Source organism: Mesoplodon bidens (assembly GCF_964165515.1).
Source record: "Mesoplodon bidens genome assembly, chromosome: 10".
NCBI lineage: Eukaryota > Metazoa > Chordata > Mammalia > Artiodactyla > Ziphiidae > Mesoplodon > Mesoplodon bidens.
The window spans coordinates 83,802,215-83,821,365 of NC_138172.1; the positions used below are offsets into that span (position 1 = coordinate 83,802,215).

At 37.5% G+C, this 19,151-nt stretch overlaps 1 protein-coding gene across 1 annotated transcript; it reads left to right on the top strand.

Moving 5' to 3' along the window:
* Nucleotides 1-761: 761 nt before the first annotated feature.
* On the top strand, nucleotides 762-18,259 carry SCAND3 (SCAN domain containing 3). The gene is made up of 4 exons (XM_081246653.1): nucleotides 762-1,760; nucleotides 10,276-10,423; nucleotides 12,781-14,276; nucleotides 16,195-18,259. Exons 1-4 carry the CDS (start codon nucleotides 1,341-1,343, stop codon nucleotides 18,109-18,111), a joined length of 3,981 nt encoding a protein of 1,326 aa, XP_081102779.1. The 5' UTR covers nucleotides 762-1,340; the 3' UTR covers nucleotides 18,112-18,259.
* Nucleotides 18,260-19,151: the final 892 nt, after the last annotated feature.

A 19,151-nucleotide genomic window follows, 5' to 3' on the forward strand; every position in this document is an offset into this window, starting at 1 on the left:
CCGTGCCACAGCCTTTTCCTCTTGAAACAGCGTTTTCTCTTTGCTTACCTGCATCCACTCTAGCACTGCCTGCTCCGTGCATCTTCGAATACCTTGCCTGGTAGAGCACACTGTCTTGAAGGAGCATGAGCCAGGTGGGAATTTCCTGGTTGTCCAACTGTAATGACTTGTTAGACTCTGAAAATACGTCCAGATTTTCCTTGTTAGGTTTCTGGGGCTAGTTTCACAGGACTGTTTACAGCATGGCTCACAGGAATAGCTACTCCTGTCGTTAGGCGGGGAAGCTCACTATATGGATCTTGATTTTTCCCATCTATAAAATGGAAAGAAGGAACTAGATCCTACATTTCTTTTTCCGAGTCTGATTTACGGTTAATGGGAAAGGAGACAGTGGACCAAATCTAACGAGAAAAGGCCGGTTGAAGACTACAAATTCGCTGACTTGGCATTCGCTCAGGGATGCTCTTCTACGTCTTGTTTTAGGACGCGGCGGTGAGTACTGCGGGTCTGAGTGCAGCGACGGCTTATCACCGTGACAAAAAAAAAACCCAACCCAGAGTAGCCTCTACACTAGCGCTACTCACACCGTGAAACTCTTTTCACCCGGGAACTGGGTAACTCGGGAGTTAAGTCTCTGTACAGTTTACGGAGCACTTGCCTCCGGGTGTTCACCAACGTTACCACGACCACCGAGATGACTGCACCATCTGGAATCCTAGAGCGGACCGGAAGTGAGTGCAGTTCCCCCGGCCTGGCGGGAATGTGGGAGCAGCTTCGTCGGCCGGGAGTGTAGCCCGCGGCCCATTTCTCTGGCTTGGCGCGAGAGGGTCCGAGCTTCTCTGAAGAGAAGCGCAGGCGGAGGGAAGGTTGTGTCTGCGCGGCGACAATCGGGCCTCCTCTGCAGACGGCTAGCCATGTGGCAGGAGCCCTTCGCCCTCTCCACGAGGGCCTGAGCCACAGGGAGCACCGGTTTCGGAGAGACCTGTCTGGTTTCCTTGGTGGAGCTCGTATATCTAGGCTTTATTTAGGGCCAAAGTCTCCTCAGTTTTCTGTCTCGCAAGTAACCTGCCGCTCAATCTGTGGTCCTGGAGCTTTAGTGAGTAGTTCTGTGCTCACAGTTTCCCGTCTTGTCAGAGAATGGCTTCACTTTCAATGGAATTGCTCGAGTAACTGCCCTGTTGTCACCTAAACAAAATTTTTTTAGCTGCGTCTGTAATTTTTCTGTGTCAACAGGGTTTTCTTATATCGAAAACTTTCCTGACCAAGAATTGAGTGGGGCCTTCAAGGAAAATCTGCCTAGACCCTTGTTGGAGCGAGCCTTTCTCTAAGCTAAGCTAAGGATGGCGGCAGCCCCCGGGGCCCTCCCAGCCTTGGTTGGCCAGGCTTCAGAGGAACCAGGGGAGATTATCAAAGTAAAGGTTAAAGAAGAAGACCCTATTTGGGATCAGGAATCCTGCCTACAGAAGGATTTGTCTCATACCAGGGAACTCTCTCGTCAACGCTTCCGTCAGTTCTGCTATCAGGAGACTCCCGGACCCAGGGAAGCTCTGAGCCAACTCAGGGAACTTTGCCGTCAGTGGTTGAGCCCAGAGATACACACCAAGGAGCAGATCCTGGAATTGTTGGTGCTGGAGCAGCTCCTGACCATCTTGCCTGAGGAGCTCCAGGCTTGGGTGCGGGAGCATCATCCCGAGAGTGGAGAGGAGGTGGTGACTGTGCTGGAAGATTTGGAGAGGGAGCTTGATGAACCTAGACAGCAGGTGAGAAATTGGAGGGGCCATCTTCTGTGAAGAATCTGAGTGCGTGGATCCAAGGTAGAGTAAGTGGGGTTAACTTCACACTGACGGCTGCAGATTCTGGTTCTGGGCATTATTATTTGATCACTGGTGTAGACGAATAGATTCACGCTTCTGGGATAACAATTTTCATGTCAGTGATAGCTGATCCTAATAAGGAGATGGTTTAACCAAATGGGAAACCTTGGTCTATTGCTTGCAAATGGAAAATATCTCTTATTTAGTGACTGTGAGATTAAGGTAGCTATCTCTTCTTAACGATCCCCGCTACTTTTACCATATATGAAAGCAAATCAGTGCAGGAACATGAGGAATACCTTCTAGGAGAGACAAATAGAAAAGTAGTCTAATTTAATGGAAATATCAGGAAATGATAAATCATAAGATCCGGGTTCTATGATAGGCTCTGTCACTAATTAGCTGTATAATCTTGGGCACACACCTTCTCTGGACTTTGATGACTTCATCTGTACAGTGAAGAGATTAATTGCATCATTTTCTAGATACTTTTCAGTACTTGCAGTTGTTGGTCTGTGAGCCAGTATTCTGTCTTTTCCCATCACACTAGAGGTTATTTTTAAGAGAATATACTTGCTTTCTATGACTGTAATTTTAGAACATTATGGATATTGCCAAACACTGTTACATTTCTATAATGTTACTATCTATACATTTATCTGAATTCTTTTTGAATATGTACGTTATATGTGTACAGTCTGATCTGTTAAAATATGTTTTTCTGGAATGCAAAATCTTTCATATGAGATTGGTAAATAGGAAAATAAGTCAATATAATGCTGAAATTGTGCCAGCTCATATGAGTTTTCCCAGAAAGTTGATGTTTTGGGCCACCAAGTAAGAGCAGCTGAATGCAAAGTATATGACTATAGCTGAGTGCAGCAAGTTGTGAAGACATACAGTGCATAATGTCCATTCACTTCCACATCCTTCCTCTTGGCTCTCTTGGCCCTCTTGGCCCCAGTCTCTGTTTTGGAAGCCCTTATGTGCATAGTTCCCTCCCATTTTGGTGCATTTTTTGCTAAACTTTTTTGTATTCCAGAAAATGAGCAAGGAAGGGGGTTTGCAAGTGCCATAGAAGCATGCTGGTGATAAAATTTATGCTAGTGAGCACAAAAGAAGAAATGATTTAACAACTGAAGAAAAGCTCGAAATTATAAAATGTTTTGAAATAAATGAAAGAACATGTGACACTGGGTGTGCAACTGAAATAAAAGAGTCAACTTTATGAACAGTTAGAGACAATGCTGGGAAAATAAAGTTATCTAGCTGGAACAACCTCCACTGCTACAAAATTTATTGGAAGAAGGCATAAGGAAGTGGTAGAAATGGAACATTTGTTTGGATTTTATACCAAAGAAAGAAGCAATCAGAGGTAACCTTTCTCAAAATTAAAGAGAAGACGTTAGCAATACATGAAGACCTTAAGAAGAAAGTGGAAGATCCTGCGGAAGTGCCTTCATTTAGTGCAAATACTGGCTGGTTTAGTGGCTTCAAGAGCTGCTATGATTTCCACAATATTAGGATCTCTGGTGAAGCCGTGAATGCAGAGAAGCTGCAAAGACATTTCCCCGAGTGTTAAGAAATTTGATAAAGAAGGCTATAACCTGGATCAGAGTTTTAATTTTGATGAAACTAGTCTCTATTGGAAGCAAATGGCCTCAAGGGCATGTATCTTGAAGGAGGAATCATAAGATCCGGTGTTTAAGGCTACAAAAGGTCAAGTGACTGTGATGCTGGGTGGGAATGCCAGTGGGAATTTAAAGCTAAAGCTTGTGTGATTTATCACTCTGCCAACCCACAAGCTTTAAAAGGAATTGTAAAGACTAGCCTGGGTGACTACTATAAGTCTAGCAAGAGAGGCTGAATGACAGGGCAGGTATTTACTTATCGTCTAGGTGATGTTTTGTAGATGATTTTTTAAAATATTGCAAGAAGAACAATTTGTCTTTCAAAATTCTTGTAATGCTCAGTAATACACCAAGCCATCCTCCAACAGTTGCTGAACTTTCTTCAAATATTAAAGTTCTCTTTTTATCTCCTCATACAACTACTTTACTCCCTGATCAGGGTGTGATCACAGTTTTTTTTTTTTTTTTTTTTTTTTTTTTGGTATGCGGGCCTCTCACTGTTGTGGCCTCTCCCGTTGCGGACCGGGGCACGAACACGTATCCCCTGCATCGGCAGGCGGACTCTCAACAACTGCGCCACCAGGGAAGCCCAATCACAGTTTTTAAAGCTTATTATTTAAGGATAACATTCAAGGTGTTTATTGGATCAACGGGGGGTGACAATGCACACACAGTTCTTGAATTCTGGAATTGATAGAGCATTAAACCTGCAATTGATATTCTTGTAGAGGCCTGGAATGATGTCACAAAAGCCTGTTTGCATGGGGTGTGGTGTAAGATTCTCCCTGATTTAATTTATGATTCTAAAGGCTTTGAACCTTCAGAAGAGCTCCCTCAAATTAAAGCAAGCTGTATTGCTCTTGCAAAGGAGGTTGGATTTGAAGAAGTTGAGAGTGAAGATATTGAGGAACTGCTGCAATCTCATGCAGAGGCTCTCTCTACACAAGAGCTACAACAGTTAGATGCTGAGGCTCAAATGGAAGCGTATAAGAGGATGATGCAGTTCAACAAGCTACCCCACAAGAGCATTTCACTTCTCAGTTATCTTCTGCTCTAAGTATGATAGATAAGCAGTTGCAGTGGATAGAAGATAATGATGCAGAACACAGCAGGATTTTACTTCATGGCATGAGGTCCTACTTGAAGCCATGTAAGCAGCTTCTTTATGAAAGAAAGAAAATATTTAAGCAGCAAAAACTACATATCTTTTTATAAGCCAATATCAAAGAAATAAAAACAAGATGATGAGCCAGAACCATCATTATATTTTTTGTAATATCACTACATTTCTTGGAAAGTGTGCAAATGCTTGTCCATCTGAACTTCTGATGATGATATCCTCTACCCTTGCCTCACCCTTTCCTTACACCTCTTTCTAACAGGATACCATCACCTTTCATAGTAAAATCCTATACTTAATGTAACATTTCTTTATTTAATGTCTTTTTGAAAATACTTGTATTTTTATTGGAATTTCTGTAGTTTTATTAATGCTTTTCTGACAAAGTTGTGTAGAATTTAAATAGTCTACCCTACAACTTTATTTTCTCCATAAATCCTGTTATTTTTTGGGCAGTTTTGCAGAAAGCATGTTTTTTCGTGAGTTCATATGTTACTGCGTAGATGCCTGTACAGGCAGTCTCTTATCTCTAGCCAGCACACCTTTTCTCTTTGTTTCAAATAAACAATATTAGTTTTTTCCCTTAGGATGTACCTGTTACTTTAAAATTTTCCTCTTCTAGCTTTGTTGAAAAATGCAGCCATTGGTAGGACTTGGTGTTTTGTCAATCCTGGGTAGTGTTCAGGGTTATGCTCTGCTCATACTTGATAGTTTTTCATGTGACTCAGGGTTATAGAAATCTCCTAGTCTTATTGAATGTCAAGCTTGCATAAATATTTCTCATTTTTCTTGTTTCTGTGTGATTTCTGAAGGGAGGGGGAAATGCCATTGTTGCAGACACTTTTAGCTGCCAACCCAGGATCTATTGTACACCCCTTCTTTCTTCCTTAAAAAATGTTGATTTTGTTCATGTTGGCTCTGTACCTAACTAAATACTTTTCAGCTTTCCCTGTGCTAGAGTTAGCCATACATCGTAGTCTGGCCAGAGAGAAATAAGCATATTTTCTGGGATTTCTGTAGAAGCTTTAATTTTCCTTATAAAATGGCACAGATATGTTTAGTTCTGCCTTTTCCCACTTCCTGTCTTGAACGTGGATGTGATATCTGGAGCTGTAGTAGCCATCTTGTGACCATGACATGATGATAAGCATGAGGATGAATACCAATATGTTATGAATGGCAGAGCAGAAATATAAAGACAACTCGGGTCCCTTACAGAACTGTTAGGTATGTGAATCAATGCCAGCAACTGCCCTCCTCTGGATTTCTTAGCATATGACAAAAATAAACCCCTATTTGTTTAAGCCACTATAAGTTAGGTGTTATAATTAATTGGGAAATACATGCATTTCTAATGAATACAGTCATATTTACTCCACTATTTTATGACCAAAATTTCTTATTAGAAATCTTAAAAAATCAAATCTGGGAATCATATAGTGAAAGGCCAATGACTTGCATAACCAGTTTGAAGTAATTTCAGCTTTGTAATTTGTTTTTGCCATCCAGAGGCACGCTTTACACTTTTGTGGTAAAGGCAGAGTGGAATTCCTCCTATTCCTTCCAAGACCAGGCCCACCTACCTTGGACTAGCCCCTCTAATGGAAGTAAGAAGAAGTAAGCAAGCAGAACCCAGGGAAGCTGAGGAACACAGCCAACCAGCCAATGTCCATAGAAGCGAATTCTAAGGGTATTACCTTAATAGGTAATAACAAAGAGGTATTACTATATTATAGGTTTATCTATAGCCAGGGAAGATATCTGTGTTGCTTAGAACCCAAAACTTGAAAACAATAGAAAATGAATATCTATCTACTGTGTTAGGAGAAAACAAAACTAATTGCTTACTTTTGAAAAGGATTAAAACACTGAACTGTATTCATATGTGTAAATAAGCATGAAAGAATCGGTAGGAAAAACTTGAGTAAAGAAGAGAGGAATAGTCTCATTCGATACTAACATACCATAAAGCCTCTTTAGGTAAAATTGTGGTACTGACACATGAATAGCTGGATCAATGAAACAATAGAAAGTATGAAAGTGGACTGGAGCACATATGAAAACTGAGTACACAATATATGTGCCATCTCAAATCACAGTGGGGAAAATGGTGTTTTAAGTAAATGGTGTTGGGACAAAGAGATAGCCATTTCAAAGAGAAACACATGAAACCCATACCTCATACCATATTCCAGAACCAGAATAAACTTTAAATGTGTCAGAGATCAATATATAAAATTTTAAACGTCCAGGAACTAGCAGAAAACAAGAATGACTTCTTAAAATAATCTGAATGTATAGAATTACTCAAAATCTAGAAGTAATATCAAAAACCTTTTTTTCTACATGAAACATTTTTTTTAAATGCAGGACAAAAAAACCCCACAAGCAAATCAATATAATAAATTAGTGAAAATATTTGCAAAATATGTCATACGTATAAGTGAATCTCCTTAACAGAAATGCAATAAAAATGATCACGAGACATGAGCAGTTTTTTGGTTTTTACAAACAAATAAACAAATGGCTATGAGAAGATGCTCGACTTCAATCATAAAAAGAGCAAATCAAAACTATACTGAGGTGCCGTTTGTCACCTATCAGACTGGCAAAAATTCAAAAGCTTGGCAACACAATCTGTTGGCCTGACTGGGGAAACAGTTCCTCTCAAATGTTGCTGGTAGAAGTGCAAAATGGTACCATCCCTATGGAGGGGATTTTGGCACCATCTAACACATATTTACGCATTTACCATTTGACCCAGCAATACTGCTTCTGGGAATTTACTTGGAAAATACAAGTAAGAAACAACATAGGCACAGTTTTTCATTGCAGCATTATTTGTAAAAGCAAAATATTGTAAACAACCTAAATGCCCATTCATATAAGGGTGATTGAATAAACTGTGGTGCATCAATATAATGGTACTATGTACACGAAAAAAGCATAAGCAAGATATCTGTGAACTGGTATGAAATGATTTCCAGATAATATTTTTATATTAAGTGAAAAAAGGAGGTATAAACTACTATACAGTATGAAAAAATAAGTATACACACATTTGCATTTAATTTGTATATATATTATATATACACAAATATATACATGCAGACGTGTGTATATACGTGTTTTTACTTATTTTTGCAAAAAAAAAAAACCAGAGGGTAAAGCATCAACAACAAAAAATGGTTTCTTATGGGAGTGGGGGAGACTAGAATGCAGGCTATGTGAATATGAGCAAGACTTCTCTGGATACATATTTCGTTTTTTTTTATATCATGTAAATGATTTCAGTATTTAAAAAACAATACTAAATTCAAAATGATAAAAACAGAAACAAATGAACTCAACAATATATCAAATTAACATAGTAATACAGAGGAAAATAATAATTCAGGTGGCTTGACCACAGTACTCTGACCATATACTTTTAGTGGAATACTGTCTATGGGCCTATAAAGCTGCAAAGATATATTGAACCTTACTTAGTAGGTATGTTGTTGGAAGTGTTCTACAACACAAAGCATGGTGATTCTGAAACTCTTTTGTATTATTGTAGTTTAGAGCCAATGAGTAAATAATATATATACATTGTTATGAACTGCTTTTTTTTTTTAACTGTGGGAGAAGGAAGATATTAATATGGAAGATGGAAAGGTGAGGAAAATTCTATAGGTATTGAAGTTGAGTTGAATTCATGTTATTTTATAAAATATATTTACCAGCTTTATCCTTGAAAGGGCCTAGAGGAGATGACACCTATTAAAAATGAGCCTACTATTACTCAATCTTTGCTACTAAACATTGTTGTCCTCTAAAATGAATCAAAATTTCTTGGGAAAAAAAACAGTTGAACTAGATCTGGGACAGGGAGAATACAATGTGGTCCTTGTATTGTTTATTCTAGAAAGCTTGGATGTGCCAAAACCCAAACCAAAACAAAACAAAAACTAGTGGGGTCATGTCAAAAGGTTGCAGGAGCCAGATCAAGGGGGCTCCCTCTGGCCCAATTTGAGACAGTTTGAGCATCAAAGTGAGTGAGGATGGAATGGATTATAAAATAAGTCTATAGTGATACTTAGAAAGAGAGACAGGCACCAAAGTAGGATGGACAGAAAGCTCTTTACAGAAAATTGCTAGCTATTAAATGTAGAAGGAATTATGAAAGTAGGAAGTCACCATTTTGCAACCCCCAGTATAAAAATTGATTCAAGCAGAAATCAATGAATGTTAAAACCATTGGGGAATAAGATATTTGCATAGTTCCAAATTATTACTAATTATTATTTATTACAGTTGGAAAAAGTGTATTTTTGAATGGATAGATCTGGTAGTTACCACCTTAACTAAGTAATCAAATTTAGCATTATCTACCATAAAATAACTTGACAACTTAATGTAACCTGTGATGTGACACAGTAAGTACACATTACTTACGTAGTATTCTTCCAAAAATGTTCTTTCCCTGCCTCCAAGCAGTCACACGGAGGCTGAGGCTCCAGTGCTTTCAAGATTCGGCTCCATCTGTAACCCACCTCCTTGGCCGAGCTGCTGGAGGTGTAATGGACGTTAATACTGCTCTGCAAGAAAAAGTGATCAAGCTAAAAATACTGGGCTCTTGTTCCTCAAAAAACAAAGAAAGAAAAAAAAAAGTTTAACCAGAATCTACTTGTGAAGGAACAATCAGGCAAGTCCCTAATGTGCGATATTCTATAAGACAAGTAGCCCTGACTTTTCAAAATTTAATGTCATAAAAATGTCAGGAAAAAAAAAAGTCAGGAAATGATCTTAGATTAAAAGAAGCAAAAGAGATATAATAACCAAAAACATTGTATAAATACTGAATGGATCATGGACTTAAAAGAAGCAAACATAAAATTCAGGTGACCCTTGAACACCTATGGGGGTGAGGGGTTAGGGGCATCGACTCTCTGCCCAGTTGAAAATAGTCCTCCCTATACATGGTTCTTCCTTATCCGTTTCTGCATATGCAGATTCAACCAACCAGGGATCTTGTAGTATTTACTGTAGTAGTTACTATTGAAAAAAATCCGCCTATATATAGTCACCCAAGGGTCAAACCAATGTTGTTCAAGGGTTAACTGTATGTATAGGGGCAATTGGGTAAATTTAATTATAAACCGAGTACTAGATCATTGGTGTAAGGAAGAGATAAATGTTTTCTTTTCACCCAACAGTTATCCACTTTGATTGGCTTTTTTTTTTCTCCCATCCATAACACACTGGGCTGATGTTTTCCACATTTGGTCTAAAACAACTATCAGATTTCTTCCTGGGTTTAACAGTTCCGTTAGTTCCTATTAGATAATTTGCATACCCCCCAAATATTTACTTTTAATTGCTCACACTGAAACTCATTTACAATTTTCTTCTGGTTAGGAGGAAAATTAGGAAAGACTCCTTTAATGTGCGTCCATTGTTATTCCCCAAAACAGAAACCACAAGGATGCATATCAACTCCTGTTCAATGCAGACAGTTTCTATTGTATGGCTCTGGCTTTATTTGTCCCAGCATTTTTTATTTCTCTCCTTATTCTGTCTTGCACTCCTCCTAAGAATTCAATGAAGACTTTTTTTCTTCTTATATCCATTCTATTTCAGTAGAAGAATGTTTTGAGGTTTAGCTATGGTTTGTGCAGTGATGTGATTAATATTATATTAGTTTCCAAATGTACCTGTTTATCCCCAGGTCCCACAGGGCACATATGGGCAGGAAGTTCCTATGGAAGAAATGACTCTTCTAGATACTGCAAAGGCGTCCTTAGGTACCCATCTCCAGACTATAGAAGATGGAATGGAACGTGAATCTCCAGAGCCACATGCACTTCAAGATAATGGTGAGGATAAGTTAGTCTTTGGAAAGAGGATGAGATTTGGGAGGAGGGAAGTGTCCATTCATGGAAAGCTTATCAAATTTTATTCCATTGCAGCTTCTACTGAATATGGCTGAAGGGAAGGTCAACGAGTGTAGTGGAATGCTATTAAAGAAGTTGAATTAAGCAGTCATGTAATAATGTAAAAAATAGTTGAACACAAGATTTTTCATGGATATTTTGCAATGGAATTAAGTACCTATGGATAGATAAATCAGAGATGCCTCTGTATGTAAATGCTGATCACTTGTCAATGTAGACATGGGTCCCATTTCTGTAGCCTCTGCCCCCAATTCTTGTTACATATGACTGTTTAAGACTTGGAAATACTACTTCGAAATTCTACTGAAAAACATGGAATTTCTGAAGTCATGTCCACTAGAGATCTAAGGACTATTAACAGTGTAATGTGTGGTGGAGGCAGCAGCACAGGCTGGCCTGGTTGTGGAGTAGCTGTCTTTTCCCAAAGGCTTAAGTATAATTGATATAATTTTCTACTTTTCTTTTCTTATAACCCTAGCAACTCCTTATTCTCTGCTTATCCTAGACCTACTAACATTGATTGTACTAATTTCTGAAGCTCATATTCTCAGATTGTACATATTCTGAAGCTCTGGTTCTCATTTACATTGCCCTGTATTTCTTTCCTCCCCCCAGTTTATCCTTGTTTACCTTCCGTTATGTTCATGGCTCCATAGCATGATGCAAAATGTATCAGTGTGGAAAGAAATACTATCTATGTAATGGTCTTTTCAGTCACATTTTGAAATACCACTTATCATGAGTGTTGTCATCCTCATTATAAAGTTAACAAGTTTTTATCCAACACTTTTTTGTGTGTGGCCACACCCAAGGCTTGGCTTGCAGGATCTTAGTTCCCCGACCAGGGGAACCACACAACAATGAAACCACCTGAGTCCTAATCACTGGACCACCAGGGAATTCCCTATCTGACACTTTTCTGTGTAGTTATGTGTTAGATAATGGAAAAGATACTGGAGGAAAAAGTGATCCCTGCTTCTTTAGAAACTTACAATCTTGTTAGTTCTACATATGAAACAGTTAAAGAAGAAAGTGCTACAGTGCTAGTTTGTGTTATGAATAAATTATGTCCTCAAGAAAGGAGAACTCACTGTAAGCGTAAATTAAATGATCAAGGAAGTCTTGTTGGAACCATTGAGACTTAAGTGAGGCCAAAACACACAGTAACATATTAATTTGAAGTTTTGGAAGTTATGAACATTTGAGAATGATTTAAATTTACCAATTCAATATTTGTTATGCAAATTGGTAGTATAAACAATGTTGACTTGAGAGAAAGTACTTTTTCCAAGCAGCTGTAACACTTTAGAGGTGATATGCTAATTCCAAATTATTCTTTTTGATTTTTTCAAAATAGTTTCCTTAAGACTAGCCAAATTTGATTTATTCTAAGTGTTTCTCTTATTATGAATATTCTAAACATTTATTTTAATATGCTATATTAAGTCAGAGCTTTTTCACTACTTCAGGTTCATCTGCTACTCTTTCTTTATTAAAATCAGTAATAAGGGGCTTCCCTGGTGGCGCAGTGGTTGAGAGTCCGCCTGCCGATGCAGGGGACATGGGTTCGTGCCCCGGTCCGGGAAGATCCCACATGCCGCGGAGCGGCTAGGCCCGTGAGCCATGGCCGCTGAGCCTGCGTGTCTGGAGCCTGTGCTCTGCAACGGGAGAGGCCACAGCAGTGAGAGGCCTGCGTACCAGAAAAAAAAAAAATCAGTAATAAGATTATTGGCATTGGGTTTATAGTTTCACGAGCACCTAAAGGGAGCTCATGCAAATATATGATGTTGAAACTTCAGCCATGTTGAAACTTCAGCCCCAAGTGTTGCTATAACAGCTAACCTGACTGAGTAAAACAAAATATGGTATAGTCTGGGGCTTTAAAAATATCTATGACTGTATTTCTGAGACTTCTCTAGCCAAAAAAAAATGTTCTGCGTAATTAATAAATAAATGAAAAAATAATAACATCAATTTGCTCCCTGTTTTACATAAAACAGCGCTTTACTTTAAGGCTAACCCTGGATACTGCTCTGGAAAGTCACATCCTGGCTTTCTACTCCTTTCCATATCAGAACTCTTTGTTCCTGGGTAGAGTTCTTCATTTACCCTCTCTATTCCTCCAAAGGTAGACTCCCTAACCAAAATTGTATTCCCCCTCTTGTGTGTCCATAGCATCTACTTGCACTCCCAGCTCTTTCTAGTGGCTACTTGAGCAATATACATATTTTAAATTATATTCCCAAATAGTCTAACTGATTTTTTTCTTTATATTTTAGGGTCATTTTTGTGGCTTTCCATGATGTCTCAATCCATGGGCGATGATAACTTTAGTAGCTTAGATACTAATGAAGCAGAAATCGAACCAGAAAACATGAGAGAAAAGTTCTTCAGAAGCTTAGCAGTGTTACTGGAAAACAAGAGTAATAATACCAAGATATTTTCTAAAGCAAAGTACTGTCAATTAATAAGGGAAGTGAAAGAGGCTAAGGCCAAGGCAAAAAAAGAATCAGTTGACTACCGTCGCTTGGCTAGATTTGATGTGATCCTGGTACAAGGACATGAGAAGCTGATTGAGGCTGTAAGTGGGGAAACAGATAAAGTACGGTATTATTTACACAGTGAGGATTTATTTGACATACTGCATGATACACATCTCAGCATTGGACATGGTGGACGTACCCGCATGGAAAAAGAGTTACAAGCAAAATACAAGAACATCACAAAAGAAGTTATAATGCTATACTTGACACTCTGCAAACCATGCCAACAGAAAAATTCAAAACTCAAGAAAGTTCTAACATCGAAGCCAATTAAGGAAGTTAACTCAAGATGCCAAGTAGATCTTATAGACATGCAGTTGAATCCTGATGGGGAGTATAAATTTATTATGCATTATCAAGACCTTCGTACAAAGTTGAGTTTTTTGCGGTCATTAAAATCTAAAAGGCCTAAAGAGGTTGCACATGCTCTTCTGGATATTTTTACAATTATTGGAGCACCCAGTGTTCTACAGTCTGACAATGGGAGGGAATTTTCAAGCCAGATTGTCAGTGAACTTAGTTATATTTGGCCAGAACTGAAAATTGTCCATGGGAAACTTCAGCCCTGCCAAAGTCTAAATTCTATAAATCAAACTAATGAGGATATCCAAAATCGGATTATCTCCTGGATGCAAACTAACAATTCATCACACTGGGCTGAATTTTTGTGGTTTATTCAGATGACCCAAAATCAACCCTATCACAGAGGCATGCAACAGACTCCATGTGAGGGTACATTTAGCTCTGAAGCTAAACTGGGCTTGTCTCATTCTCAGCTAACTGAAGAACTTATTGCCAGCCTGAACACAGAAAATGAATTGGAACAGGCCGACAAGGAATTAGAAAATACTCTAAGAGCCCAGTATGAAGAAAATATTGAGACTGGAACAGATAGTAGTGATATTGAAGAAAATCTTTCTATTACTCCTAAGATAGCCCAAAAAGCTCCTCCTGAAAGCAGACTGAATTTTTTATCTTGTGTAGTTTGTGAAAAAGAATGCACAGGTGTTAATAGTTGTGTATCATGTGATAGAAACGTCCATACAATCTGTGGAGTGCCCTCTCAACATGAGACTGATGGTTATCACCATAGAATAACTTGTAGTCTTTGCTATGAGACCACTACAATGAAAAGGAAACATGATGAGATTCCAAGAAGTCTGACTGTTCAACCCTCCAAAATGTTAAAGCCATCGGAGACACCATTTTCATCAGACAAAGTAGGAGACTGGGTAAGAGTTTTGAGTGTCTGCTGTCGATCAAAGCAGGGGAAGAGCCTCATACTTTACTGTGACCATGATGAGTGAGAAATTTTTGACATGGCATACTAAAGCACAGTTATGGCCATCTTGGATATATTTTCTCCAAAGAAAGGCCAATTACATTGAATGTCCTCCCTCCACTCCTTTTTTCAAGTTGGAAGTTATAACCTTGGATGCTGCTTTGTTTATTGTTCTGGGGTGAAGAGCAGTAGTATCTCTTACTTATTTCTGATATCAGGCATTTCTTAGCGGAATGAGAAAGCTGGGATCCGGGGGATAAATGGTATGCATGATGGTATGTTTCTATAGAAGGATAAATTTGGGGACAGATGAATTTAATGTTACTTTGTTTTAATTATATGTGAGTTTGGGTTGAGAGGTAAGCTAAGAAAGGGCATCTCAGGTCAAGTGAAGAAATATTTAGGAAGGGCAGGGGATGATAAATTTGGTTGGGAGATATGGATTTGTGTTGGGAAAGAGTTTGGTTTTCTGATTAAAATGCAGAGTGTGAAATAAGACTAATGAGATTTTTCAATCAGTAGGTCTTCTAAAGTACAGCTAATATGTGTTCAGGTAAGTGTTTTGAAATGTGAAGGTTACACATGATTTGGGCCAGTGGTACTCAGAGTTTGTTCTTCAGACCAGTGCTGGTCTGCAAACTGTTTATACTAGTCCATAATTAGGTAAGTACACAAATTGAGAGTATTTGGAAAGTTACAACAATTTGACATTGCTGCAATACCCAAGCACGTGATTAATGAACTCATCTTTTCAAATAGAATATTCAATTTGGGTGTTAAACTCTCAAGGTGAGTTACATGTGGTAGCAGTTGTACATTAGTCAAGCACAATAGGTTCACATTAAAATGTGTGATATGCTATGATTAGCTTGTCAGCTGTAACCCAAAAGTATATAAAACTCTGAGAAAATGTAAGCATTTATTTATCTTTATAACTTAATTTAAAAATCATTTTATATTTTTAATCAAGCCTAGTTTTGGGGTTTTTAAAATTTTTTTAAAGTATAGTTGATTTACAATATCATGTTAGTTTCAGGTATACAGAACAGTGATTCAGTTTTATATATATATTCTTTTTTCAGATTCTTTTCCCTTATAGATTATTACAAAATACTGAGTATAATTCCCTGTGCTATACAGTAGGACCTTGTTGGTTATCTATTTTATATATAGTAGTGTATATATATTAATCCCAACCTCCTAATTTATCCCTCCCCTCCTCTTTCCCCTTTGATAACCATAAGTTTGTTTTCTATGTCTGTGAGTCTCTTTCTGTTTTGCATATAAGTTCATTTGTATCTTTTTTTTTTTTCAGATTCCACATATAAGCGATATCATGTATTTGTCTTTCTCTGGCTTACTTCACTTAGTATGATAATCTCTAGGTCCATCCATGTTGCTGCAAATGGCATTATTTCATTACTTTTTATGGCTGAGTAATATTCCATTGTGTGTGTGTGTGTGTGTGTGTGTGTGTGTGTATACCACATCTTCTTTATCCATTCATCTTTTGATGGACATTTAGGTTGCTTCCATATCTTGGCTATTGTAAATAGTGCTGCTGTGAACAGTGGGGTGCATATATCTTTTTGAATTAGAGTTTTCTCTGGATATATGCCCAGAAGTGGGATTGCAGAATCATATGTTATTTTTAGCTTTTTGAGGAACCTCTATACTGTTCTCCATAGTGGCTGTACCAATTTACATTCCTACCAACAGTGTAGGAGAATTCCTTTTTCTCCACACCTCTCCGGCATTTATTATTTGTAGGCTTTTTGTTGATGCGAGCCTAGTTTTTGACTTCCAGTTTAACATTATTAAAGACAAAAGTAAAATTTGTATTACTTATTTTTAATTCTAATTTGCAGATGGAAAAACAAGCTTCACTGGACTTTTTTGTAAAGAAAAGACATACCTTTTCTGAATATGGCGGTAGTAGTAAAAGAATTGGTAACAATGGAAGTCATCCTGAGGAAGTGAAAACCAAAAGAGTTCATACTAGCTTTACTCGGAAGTATGATCCCTCATATATTGAATTTGGTTTTGTAGCTGTAATTGATGGTGAAGTGCTGAAACCACAGTGTATTATTTGTGGAGATGTACTGGCTAATGAAGCAATGAAACCATCGAAACTTAAGCGGCATCTATATTCAAAACATAAAGAAATAAGTTCACAGCCAAAAGAATTCTTTGAAAGAAAGAGTAATGAATTGAAAAGCCAACCAAAGCAGGTGTTCAGTGTTTCTCACATAAACATTAGTGCTTTGCGGGCTTCTTATAAAGTAGCACTTCCAGTTGCTAAGTCTAAAACACCATACACAATTGCCGAGACACTAGTGAAGGACTGCATCAAAGAAGTTTGCTTAGAAATGTTGGGTGAATCTGCAGCAAAGAAGGTAGCTCAAGTACCACTTTCCAATGACACCATAGCGCGACGTATTCAGGAACTGGCGAATGATATGGAAGACCAACTCATAGAACAAATAAAACTAGCCAAGTATTTTTCACTGCAACTTGATGAATGCAGAGATATTGCTAACATGATAGTTCTTTTAGTATATGTGAGGTTTGAACATGATGATGATATAAAGGAAGAATTCTTTTTTTCAGCCTCTCTACCAACAAACACAACTAGCTCAGAACTGTATGAAGCTGTGAAGAATTATGTTGTCAACAAATGTGGTTTGGAATTTAAGTTTTGTGTAGGCGTGTGTTCTGATGGTGCAGCTTCAATGACAGGAAAACATTCTGAAGTGGTTACCCAGATTAAAGAACTTGCACCAGAATGTAAAATAACGCATTGCTTCATTCATCGAGAAAGCCTTGCTATGAAAAAAATATCACCTGAACTAAATAGTGTGCTTACTGACATAGTAAAAATTGTGAATTATGTAAAATCTAATGCGTTAAATTCAAGATTATTCTCTTTATTATGTGATAATATGGAAGCTGATCATAAGCAACTGTTATTGCATGCTGAGATACGGTGGTTATCACGGGGAAAAGTTCTATCAAGAATGTTTGAAATACGAAATGAACTCTTAGTATTTCTGCAAAGCAAGAAACCAGTTTGGTCCCAACTTTTCAAAGATGTGAATTGGACAGCCAAACTTGCTTATTTATCTGATATCTTCAGTATTTTTAATGATCTTAATGTTTGCATGCAAGGAAAGAATGCAACATGTTTTTCAATGGCAGATAAGATTGAAGGACAAAAACAAAAGTTAGAAGCTTGGAAAAAAAGAGTCTCTACAGATTGTTATGACATGTTCCATAACTTAACAACAGTTATCAGTGAAGTAGGTAATGATCTTGATATTGCATATCTGCGAAAAGTTGTCAATGAACATCTTACAAATTTGTTAGATTGTTTTGAATTGTGTTTTCCATCAAAAGAAGATCCACGCATAGGAAATTCATGGATACAAAATCCATTTCTTTCATCAAAAGATAATTTAAATTTAACTATAACCTTACAGGATAAGTTGTTGAAGCTGGCTACTGATGAAGGATTGAAAATGAATTTTGAAAATACAGCATCACTTGCTTCATTTTGGATAAAAGTTAAAAATGAATATCCTGAGCTTGCTGAGATTGCTTTAAAATCTCTTCTTCTGTTCCCCTCAACATACCTCTGTGAGACTGGGTTCTCTACATTAAGTGTTATTAAAACAAAACATAGAAACAGTTTAAATATACATTATCCCCTGAGAGTAGCGTTGTCATCAATCCAACCTAGATTAGACAAATTAACAAGCAAGAAGCAAGCTCACTTATCACATTAAATTTTTTAAATACTGATTTATAAGGTTTTAATTCAAAGTATACATATAGGCATTCTGGAAGTGTGAAAAGTTATGATTAAATTGGCAATTCTCTATATAAATTGCCTATATGTAAACAAAAATGTACAGTTTTTATAATTCTCTTATTTTTCCCCGTTATACTTGTTACATTTATTAAGATGTAATTTTAAAGCTGTTCATTCTAATATTAAAAAAATTTGTCTTGTATTTTGTATGTCTTTTCATTATTGCATTTTATTAGGATATTAAGATGGTAGGATGACTTCAGGAGGGGAATAATTTCTTTGAAGTGACAGACTTTATCAGTGAAGGGAAGTGAATTCAAGGGGTGGAATTAGAATTTGAATGCAAGGGAGGGGGTCAGTAAGATGTTAAGTTTGTTAAACTGATCCTGGGTGGTTTGGTTGGAAGTTGATAAGTTTGTCTTGTTGGTGCATGTTCAGATGCAGTGTTTAAGTGGGTAAGGTGGGGGAAAACCATCAATGCTTATAAAAGCTCAAATGGGAAACAACCCAAATGTCCGTTCACAGAATAAAATGTACTGTGTTTATTCAACAACTAGAAGACAGCAGTAAAAATGAGTTATTGTGGAGGGAATCCTGGGGTGTGATGAAATGTCATCTTGATTGTGGTGGTGTTTACTATTAGCCATATGCAAAGTTGTCAATCAAGGTCCCAGATGAGTGTTATCTGGGTATACAGGAGACTGCTGTCAAGAACTACCTTGTTCTTACTCCTCTTAATTGACTGCAATTTTATCTTTCATCCCTTCTCCTACTCCTCATCCCAAATACATAGCAACAATAGATTATATTGACTGAATTTCCACAGCGCCCACACTAGCCCAGCTTATCTTTACCAAAATTGATACTCATGTTTCCCAAACTATGAGCTTAAAAGCCACAAAATTGAACATTTTCAACACAGGCAAGGAGGAGATGAACAAATAAAGAAATTTTTTAAAAGAAAAATCCCAAGTTTGGCAAATGAGAAACAATATTGGATGGTAGTTGTGATAA

Bases quoted from the DNA above. Each gene is read 5' to 3' on its own strand.
- SCAND3 (XM_081246653.1), top strand. From the start codon at position 1,341: ATGGCGGCAGCCCCCGGGGCCCTCCCAGCCTTGGTTGGCCAGGCTTCA. The intron at 1,761-10,275 runs GTGAGAAATTGG...GTTTATCCCCAG, and splicing joins TTGATGAACCTAGACAGCAG to GTCCCACAGGGCACATATGG. The intron at 10,424-12,780 runs GTGAGGATAAGT...TTTATATTTTAG, and splicing joins ACATGCACTTCAAGATAATG to GGTCATTTTTGTGGCTTTCC.